Source organism: Vigna radiata, chromosome 9 (assembly GCF_000741045.1).
Source record: "Vigna radiata var. radiata cultivar VC1973A chromosome 9, Vradiata_ver6, whole genome shotgun sequence".
NCBI lineage: Eukaryota > Viridiplantae > Streptophyta > Magnoliopsida > Fabales > Fabaceae > Vigna > Vigna radiata.
In genome coordinates, this window is record NC_028359.1 from 17,724,203 (window position 1) to 17,734,164 (window position 9,962).

General features: G+C 32.2%; 1 protein-coding gene across 7 annotated transcripts; it reads right to left on the reverse strand.

Annotated features, from left to right (window-relative positions):
• Positions 1–1,142: 1,142 nt before the first annotated feature.
• On the reverse strand, positions 1,143–7,236 carry LOC106772985 (pentatricopeptide repeat-containing protein At1g12300, mitochondrial). 7 transcript variants are annotated; one of them, XM_022786201.1, is made up of 5 exons: positions 6,631–7,236; positions 5,251–5,292; positions 5,134–5,154; positions 4,536–4,616; positions 1,143–2,470 (listed from the first exon to the last, which is right to left on the reverse strand). In XM_022786201.1, the coding sequence occupies exons 1-5, from the start codon at positions 7,213–7,215 to the stop codon at positions 2,390–2,392; spliced, it is 810 nt and encodes a 269-aa protein (XP_022641922.1). In that variant the 5' UTR covers positions 7,216–7,236; the 3' UTR covers positions 1,143–2,389. The 7 variants fall into 7 exon arrangements, 3 of the variants coding, with proteins under 3 accessions (XP_022641922.1, XP_022641923.1, XP_022641924.1); XM_022786202.1 differs by lacking the exon at positions 5,134–5,154; XM_022786203.1 differs by lacking the exons at positions 5,134–5,154; positions 5,251–5,292.
• Between the last annotated feature and the right edge of the window lie 2,726 nt (positions 7,237–9,962).

Consider the following 9,962-nt stretch of genomic DNA (forward strand, 5'->3'; position numbering starts at 1 on the left):
ATTCATTCATACATTAATCACCTGCGTTATCTTTTTGGTCAATTGATCAAAACCTTGCATGTTTATTTTCTGTCTTGCATATAAAACTCTAATTTTCATTTTCTCAAGTCTAAAAATAATCAAGAAATCACATGAAAGTCTAGGCCTATGAGTCTCTAGGGAAACGATACTCGGTCTTACCGTTTATATATTACTTGATACGATTCGGCACACTTGCCGAAGACTTAACAGAAGAAGGTCAACACTCAGAGCTTCTTCTAAAATCCTAGCACTTTGAGCGTTTAAAGGCATGTATTGGTTGAAGTTGGGTACCCATGGGAGGTTCTTTGGTTTTGGGCCAACTCTTTTATCTCCGTGAACGAACAATTTCTTGCCATCTTTCTGTTTCCCCCCGGACGATGAAGTTGTCGCCTCATCCTGCTCCCTCTTTCGAAACGTGTGCATTTCCTCTATGTGCACAAAGTCGACGATGTTACCAATGAGGAGCATTGATGCCTTGAAATGATTTTGATGATGATACACTTAAAGACTTGAAGAATCTATTTTGTAAATGTTAAAAGCACTCATTGTAGAAATCATTGTATAGGAATCATTTTGCAATTGTAAAAGCACTTAGAAGTTTCTTTAACTAGTAATTCTTTACGACAATAATCGATTATCACAAGGGATAATCGATTATCACAAGCTAAAACAGAAAAGAGTTGCTCGCAACAATAATCAATTACCATAGGGGATAATTGATTATCCTTGCTAGTTTTGATATTGTACAAAGTTCGACAATAATCGATTATCACTAAGGATAATCGATTATCACTAAGGATAATCGATTATCACGTTTTCTAAAAACCCATAATGGCCTAAAATAATCGATTATCACTTATGATAATCGATTATCACTGGCAGTTGGGAACAAGTTTTTCATTTTCTGACCCTTGGCCTATATATATATATATATATATATATATATATATATATATATATATATATATATATATATATATATATATATATATAACCCTCCTAAACCTTTAAGAGGTTAACTAAACTACTTGAGAGCACAGATCGGTTATGAGGAAGTTCTTTGAGTTTAAGTGTGAGTTCAATCAAGTCTTGTGAAAAAGAGAAGCTTGTGTTTAGTGCGTCTAAGGTCCAAGCAGTTCTCTTCAAGTTGATTGAGCTGGTTTCTTTCCATCATGTGTCGAAGGAAGGTGTTTTATGTTTCTAATATTTACATTGCTTTGTTTGAAATTTGAAATTTAATTATAGTGAAAATATTAATCACTCTTCATAGTGATTAACGACTAGACGTAGAATTTGTTGATTCGAACCAGGATAAAAATCCTTTTGTTTGACTTTCTCTATCCTTATACTTTTTGTTTACAAACATATTGATAAATTTAATGAAAGAAAATCATAAATTTTAAAAGAACCAATACACCCGTCCCCTCTTGGTTATTAATTGTTTTCACGCTCTCTAAACGTTCCGCTTCACGATATCAATCTCAATAGGCGGCCCTCTCCTGTAGCTCGTTTGTGGTCTTGGGCGACCTAGCACACAGGTTGTCCGCAAATGGGTCGGCGTTCAACGTCGTTGATAGATTGTTAAGTATGAATTCCTGACTCACAACTTTCACCTATCGAGCGGTCTTATTGTAACTGTCCATAAAGTTTTTTAGTGACTCATCCTCCCTTGCTTAGTGTTGATTAACACTAGGTAGGTAAGACTTTGGACTCGGCGAAAGGCATACTACCTGTTGAACAAGGTACGTATGGTTGTGAAACAGTCCACCGTGTTCGGAGGTAGAGTGTTAAACCATGCCAACGCTTCTCCTTTTAATGATAGAGAAAATGCTCGGCACAACACCAAGTCACTAGATGAGTAAAAGGCCATAGTGTTTACAAAGGAGCGAAGGTGCTCATCCAGATCAGTCGATTTGTCATACTTCTTGAACATCGGGGGCATTTTCTTCTCTGGCATTGGAGCCTCCATCACCACAACTGTGAGCGGTAGTAATCCCTCTGCTTGAACGGTTTGAACGGAAAGGGTGGTTCTAGCTGGGGCGCTACTTACTTCCTGTTTGATCCGGCTTGGTTCCCCCGCCTGACTGTTCTCACTCGAACGGGTGGGAGCATGTGACATGGATTGATGGGCAGACTGCTCCCTCCATACGATAGAACGTTCGACCCTCAACCCTCAACGTAGCTACTTCAATGTCATGTCTTCTCTACATTTCTTGCATTTGTCGCTGCATTCCTCGAATTAACTCCATCGGATCTAGTTGTTCTCCCATGTTCCTCGTGGTCACCATTGGGCTTCTTCTATCATCCTCGACCCCATAATGAGCGTCAAAATGTTTTGGTTTAAGGGGTCGAGGATTTGCCTCCTTACTTAAGTGTTCCACACTCCCACGTCTTGATCATCAAATATTTTGTAGATGCTCTTGAGCTGTTCGGTATGTTTAGGAGTTACCTGCAAAAGACATTCTCTCAAGTCAATGATTTTTCTCAATAAACTTGTATTAAACAGGGTTATGAAAAGTGTATATTACCTTAATGTCAAACCTATATTATTCTTATTAATCTCCAGTTAATGACTTTTATTGCTTCAATCAATTACCCATTAATAACCTTAGTTATTGTCTCTGCCAATCGATTGTTGGCTTATTGGTTGACCGACCGTCGGTCCGTTGACAGACCCTAGAGTCATATTTTGCATGGTATTGTGACGCCATAACATTTGCAACAACTTATAACGTGTTTACATAATAATATAAAATTAGAGTTTACACTTTTACTAAGTTTTATGTAACTTGTGGTTCAATTTTTTTTACCTTATTTTAATATTTATAAACACTAATTAAATTTATTTTGATAAAATTTAATAGGTCATAAATTTTCCACGATCCAATATGTAGATGTAGATTGATATATTTATAGTTCAACATTATTATATATATATATATATAAAAGTAAATATTAAATGTGTTAAGGTCATTATATTTTATTAGCCAATTTTATAAAGTGATCTAATTAAGATAAATATGGCTAAGGATATATTTGTCATCAAAGGTATTGTGTAGAGACCAGCAATAATTAGAATTTGTTGAAGGGGTCAAATTGTAATTATTGAAACTAAAGAATATTAACCGCTAGAGAGGTCATGGTCTCCATTTGTGAGCATAACGATTCATCCTGTTTCTTTCTCTTTATCCCCATCAAAAGAAAAAAATCAAGAGGGAACTAAAGGTGCTCTTAAGTGGAAGATCATTGACTAATTTCAGATTGATCAGACTAATTCAGGTTCATTAATTATTCTCAATGTTTTCATACAGGCTTCCATTTTACTATTTGGGAACTCATTTGATATCTGTGAATCATAAATTCTAACACCCTTGTTATCTTGTGTATATAAACTCGTTTAAAATTTTTATATTTATTTGATTCAAATTTTAATAACTAATTTTAATAAATATTAGATTTAATAACAAAATATTCAATACTTAATACAAATATTTATTGTTATATTTATTTAGTAATACTTAATTTGAACGTTTTAAAAATGAGAGATACATTCCATATTTAAAAATTTAGTTTAAGAACTCATGTGATTTTGAAAATGGGTATTTATTATTTTCGGATTTTGAAATTTTTATTGAAATCATGTAAACATTTCTACCAAATTTTAAAATCGTTGAACACTAGTATAATATATTTACGTATAAAAATTCATAAATGATTTATTATTAATACTATTAATATATTAAAACTTATATAGTGATATTAATGATATTATAACTTAGTATAATAATATTAATGATATAATTTTCCATAATTAACTATTGTAGTAATAATTTATCAATTTTGACTATTTTTATTTATTATAACCGAATTTTTCACGACACCATAATATTTTTTGTAAACTATTTTTGTATAGTATTCGGACACCATAATATTTCCAAGAATTGATAACAAGTTTACATAATAATAAAAAATTATAGTTTATACTTTTAAAAAGTTTTTGTAGTTCAATTTTTTTTTAACTTATTTTAATTTCAAATACTAAAACACTTATGAATATATATCAGATTTCAAAATTCTATTAAAGGCTCCATCCTATTTCTACCTTCATTTAAACTATACTAAACTATTATAAACAAAAATAATTGAACAAACGATGTATTGAAGTAAAGAGTTAAGAAAGAAAAGAGCAAGACAAAATTCGGTACAAAAAGTTGGGTGGAGATGAACAAAGATGAAAGAAGCACGAAAAGAAGATGCCGCTAAGTTTAGGTCAAGAAAAGTGAAAGTAAAAATGGGTGATAGATGAGTAGGATAATAATAGAAATTTTTTTGTTTATCCTTATTAATTTAGATGTACACGGATAAACTTTCTAAAATTTGAAAGTAAAATTTGGAATAGCATGAAAAAAATCCACTCATTTAAAGGATATCACTTAGAAGGAAGATGTAAGTTTTAACATTTCATTATTATAAATATTGGGAATCAAAGTCAGGTTTTGAAGGATAGTCAAGACCTTGTAGAGCTTGTATCTTTGGGATATATCCTCATCTGAATATGAAGGAATGAACCAGTACTTCTTGTCCATTCCAGAAACCTGATATCCAACCAAACATCAATCATAATGTAACCACATATATTAGTCAATAATAATACCAGAACAAGACCACCCCACCATCCATAAGTCCATGTTCTGTTACTTTTTTAGTGTTGTTACTCAGCTAAGCTTCAAAATTCACTGATTTTGGTATATTAAAACAGCTTCAAGTAACTTTTATGTTAGATCACAAGTTTCATACAGTTAAATTGACAACTTGATTTTTTCAATAAGAACACTCATACAGTTAAATTGACAATTTCGTTTTTACTGTTTTGAAAGTACAAAATAATCAACTTCTCTTATTCGCCCAATGCAGAAAGGATTGAACTTGTGAGTAAATTATTTGATAGATGTAATTCCATTAATTGCGTCAAATTTCCAAGTTATATATCTGCAAATTGGTTTGAATCAACATAAAATCTGACCACATTCTTCAATAGACCTAATGTACAATAGATTGAACCAGTTAGGCAATTATTATGGAGAGACAATGTATCCAATTGTGCTAAATTACCAAGTTCTTGTGGTATTGAACCTGCAATTAATCCAGTGAGAGTAAGAAATAGACATTTGAGATTCTGCTATTGNAAGAATTCAGAAAGACTTAAAAGTTCTTTAGGCACAGACATACCATGATGATGATTATTGCCGAGATTAAAAACATATTTGGTCTCTGACAAACATCAATGGAAAATATCAAACAATTGGAAATAAAATCATTGATTTCACCTTTGTACTAATCAGTTAAACAAACTCTACAAATAAAATGTAATGTCAAAGAAAATAGAAGTTTGATAGCAATCCCAAATGCAAAGTAAAAAATAATAATGTATCAACCCTTGACCAAGAAAACATCAGCAGCAGAGGTTACAACCTAAACCAACTCATCTAATACAAAATTACAAATCATTCATGCACATTCTATGACAAACACATTGTTATTCAAATAAGGTGTCACCTTTCATCAATTCAACAAGTCTCTCGAGATCATTTCATAAAAAAATTTCTCTGCCTTTTCAGTCTCTTTGTTCTTAAACAGAGCAGAGATGATTATTTGAAAAGTTATAACATTAGATAAGCAACCACTGTCTTCCATTTTGGACCACAAGGTCAATGCTTCATCAAGCAAACCCTGCTTACAAAGACCACTGATCATAACATTATAAGTAGGGATGTCGGGACTGTGACCTTTATTCAATAAATCTTGAAAAATCTCTCGTGCATTTTTAAGTCTCCCCCCTTTACACATGCCATCAATAACTATGGTTGCAGTGCACATATCGGGCTGAATTCCATTCTCTCTCATTTTCCTCAATAATTCAATTGCCTTGTCTAGATGTTGATTTTTGCATAAACCATCAATCAAAGAATTATACATGATTACATCTGCTTGTTGATTTCTACCATGCATCTCATGAAAAAGATCCCAAGCATGAGAGATTCTTCCAGTTTTGCATAAACCATCAATAAGAGTATTATAAGTCACAGTATTTGGAATTATATTCCTGTTCTGCATTTCCTGAAAAAGATTTATGGCCTCATCCACCCTTTCGTTCCTTATGAGTCCATTTATCATGATAGTGTAGGTCCAAACATTAGGACTCACTCCCATGTGGGTCATTGCACTGAATATTTGTTTCGCATTTTTCACTTTATTAACTACGTAATACCCATCCATTAGAGCATTAAAGCTAAAAACATCAGGTTTCACGTAATCTTTCACCATCACACCTAACACATTCTTGGCTTCTCCTAACTTTCTTTCCTTACATAATGCATCAATCAATATATTATAGGTATAAACATTTGGCCTAATGCTATTTGATACCATTTCATTTAGAAAACCAAATGCTACCTCTACCTGTCCCACTAAGCAAAAGCCATAAATTAGAGTATTATAATTAACAAGATTAAGAGAAATTCCTTTGATAACCATCTCGGAATAGAAATCATAAGCTTCTTTTGGACGTTTCTCTTTTAATAAAGAATCAATAATAATGTTATACATTACCGTTGATGGACCTTGAATCTTTCGGAGCAATTCGATGGCGGCTTCAGTTTCACCTATTTTGCTCAATCCATTGATCAATATCCCATAAGTAAATTGGTTGAGCCGAAATCCTAGTGCTACTACTTTATCGTGAAAATTGAGGGCTTCCTTAACCTCACCGTTATCACATAGACCTCTCATGAGTGTATTTAAGGTTATGGCATTTGGATGATAACCCCTTTTGAGAATCTTGACAAATACAGAGAAAGCAAAAGGCAATTGGTTTAAGTGACAGAAACAATTGATGAGGAGACTGAGATTAACAAAGTTATTGTGAATTCCCTTGAGCTCCATTTGCTGAATGAGAGAAATAGCAGTAGGGTAGCGCTTCACCCTCACAAGAAATCCCAAAATCTTTCCAAATTCGAAGATGGGAGGAACATGACGCTGATGAAGCAAGCGATTGAATTGTGAGACGGCTTCGTCGTGTAAGGAAGTCTGAGGGTGAGAGTGAGAGCAAAAGAGGGAATTGTGGATTGGAAGAAATGGAGGAAACTTGGCAATGGAAGGAAGAAGAGAAACCCTAACACTTCTTGAGAGCCACATATTTGCTGCAACAACAATAGTATGGCATTCTTCAAATTTATGTTTTCTTCATTTTTAAAAAGCTTAACTTGTATGCTTTGAATATTTTGTTGGGACAAATTTAATGAATTTAAATTTTTTAATTGGATAAAATTTTTATAATTACCTCTAAATTTTAAAAGTTATTTAAATTTGAAATAATTATTAACACTTACACCTTTATTCTAAGTTACATCCTTTTTCTTGTACTTTCAAAATTTATTCCTGTGTTTCCGAATTTTGTCTTAATGTAAAAACTATATTTTTAACGGGTAAAAGAAAATTTCTCTCATTATTATTCAAACAAAATCCTTCTCCTATCCTTATTTTGCCTATTTATCACTCATTTTTCTTAACTTAAACTTAAACATAACCGAACTTCTCTTTCGTGTCTGCCTGTCTTTGATTATGGTTAAAACTACTTAAGCGTCCCTGTTTTCGTAAGGTCTTCCCATTTTGGTCCCGTTCTTATAAAACTTTCCAATTGAGTCCTCAAAAGTACTAATTTGAAACAATCCAACCCCTACCGTTAAAAATCGTAACGGCCGTTTAAATATCAATGACGTGGCATTATAAATTAATTTTATATTAATAATTATTAATAAATATTTGTGTGATCAGGATTTTAGAAGGGTAAATTTGGAATAGAAAATAATTTCTTCTGCAGAACCCAAACATAGCTCCCACTTCATCTTCTTCCTCCGCAAAACNCATAGTTCATCTNCTTCCTCAAACCAACCNTAAAACANAAATTTGCATATCTCGGAATTTCGATCTTTTTCCTCAGACCGAACAAAAATAACCAAATCCTTTATAAAACCCTAATTTCGATCTTTTTCCCCAATTCAATTTGTCGAGCCCGCCACCGTCACAGTAGAGCCCGTCGCCAACGCTGCCAAGAGCCGATGGAGCTTCATAGGGTCAGTGGCGCTTCTCCCTTTGCTTCTTTTGTTCTGATAATTGTAGCCATCTCCCTGTATTGGGTTTCGTCTTCTGTATGTATCTACTGTGTGATGAACCGAAAGAAAGGATTTAATGCTTCGAATCCAAGAATTTGGATGGATTGGTGTGCGATGATGGGAAAGCGTAGTGGAGATTAGGGGGCTGATTTGGTCTTCTCCGTTTTGATTTGAATCTATTCAGAGTTTTGGGATTTTTCTGAGGTCACAGAAGAAATGCTTGGTTGATCTTTTTGAGTCGCATCATGCAACTCTCCAGTTTCATCACTGGATCTGCCAAAGCTCTGTGCTGATTCATCCTGGATAGCATAAGAACTCTGCAGAATGTTAAAGAAATGATTAAATTGATTTTTTTCTACGATTTTTTAGAAAAAAATAAATTAAATTGCTTTACGATTTTTGCAGAACGAAATTCAGAAGTCTCGTTACCACTATTTTATTGGACAAAATTCATAAAATCGCTTGACCCCTCATTTGTCCTTCCTGAAATTGAAAACTGGCTATCAATTTCAGTCTCACAGACAACAGACATGCACTACAAGACTTTCATGGATATATACTAAGGGTTAGTTGAGTCAGCATTCAATCATGTAAAACCCTGAACCGATAGTAATTTTGGATTTATAATGTTATTTCTTATTTGTTAGTTTTGATGGGTATTAGGTTGGCTGCATCTATTGCTTTGGAGGAAAAAGAAAAGTTAGTAAATAATGCATCAACTTCTGTTGGGGCTTCCACTATTGAGGAAGATGAGTTCAGGTTCTGGGGAGGAGGAAGAAGAAAGTTTCCACTTTACCCTTTTATAAAATCTATATTCATTAATAGCTTTTAATATAAAATTTATTTATAATGCCACGTCATCAAATTTAAACGGCCGTTAACAATTTTTAACGATAGGAGTTGAATTGTTTCAAATTAGCACTTTTAAGGACTCAATTGGAAAGTTTTATAAGAACGGAACCAAAATGGGAAGACCTTACGAAAACAGAGACGCCTAAGTGGTTTTAACCTTTGATTATTTTCACCTCATTCCTGCATCGAATTTTTGTCTTGTACTTCTCTTCCTTAACTCTTTTTCGTAATAAATCATCATTGTTTAATTACATTTATTTGTAAATATTTAATATAGTTTAGATGACGGTAGAAGAAATAAGGTGAAAACCTCGACTTTTAGAATCCGGTATTTATTAATTAGTGTTTTAATATTTAAAATTAAAATAAGTTAAAAACGTTGAATAAAAAATTACACGAAACTTTGTAAAAGTATAAATTATATTTTTTATTATTATGTAAACTTGTTATCAATTGTTGGAAACGATTATAGTGCCACAATACCGTACACAAAATTATTAATTTGAAAGTAGAACAATTATTACTAATGATTAAACATGTACAAATATCATAAATTAAATTAATTATTTAAAAAATACAGTTTGTTTTCACTCATGAATTCGGTTATAATAAATAAAAATAGTAAAAATTGATAAACTATTACTACAATAATTAATTATGAAAAATTATAACATTAATACTATTGTACTATGAATTATAACATCATTAATATTATTATATAAGTTTTAATATCATTAATATAATTAATAATAAATCATTTATGAATTTTAATAGTGTTCATTAGATTTTGAAATTTTGTAAAAGTGTTCACATGATTCAAAACACGAGAGAAATAAATACTTGGAAGAAATAAGAAACAAATTTTGAAATCTGAGAAAAATAAATATTTGTACTATATGTAATATACCGATCAAAATT

What these genes read in the sequence shown, in the direction of transcription:
- LOC106772985 (XM_022786201.1), bottom strand. Translation starts at nt 7,215, where the DNA reads ATGTGGCTCTCAAGAAGTGTTAGGGTTTCTCTTCTTCCTTCCATTGCC. An exon ending in CGGCAATAATCATCATCATG is followed by an intron (nt 5,155 to 5,250) that starts GTATGTCTGTGC and finishes GATTAATTGCAG; the next exon opens with GTTCAATACCACAAGAACTT. An exon ending in AAAGATACAAGCTCTACAAG is followed by an intron (nt 2,471 to 4,535) that starts GTCTTGACTATC and finishes TGTCTTTTGCAG; the next exon opens with GTAACTCCTAAACATACCGA.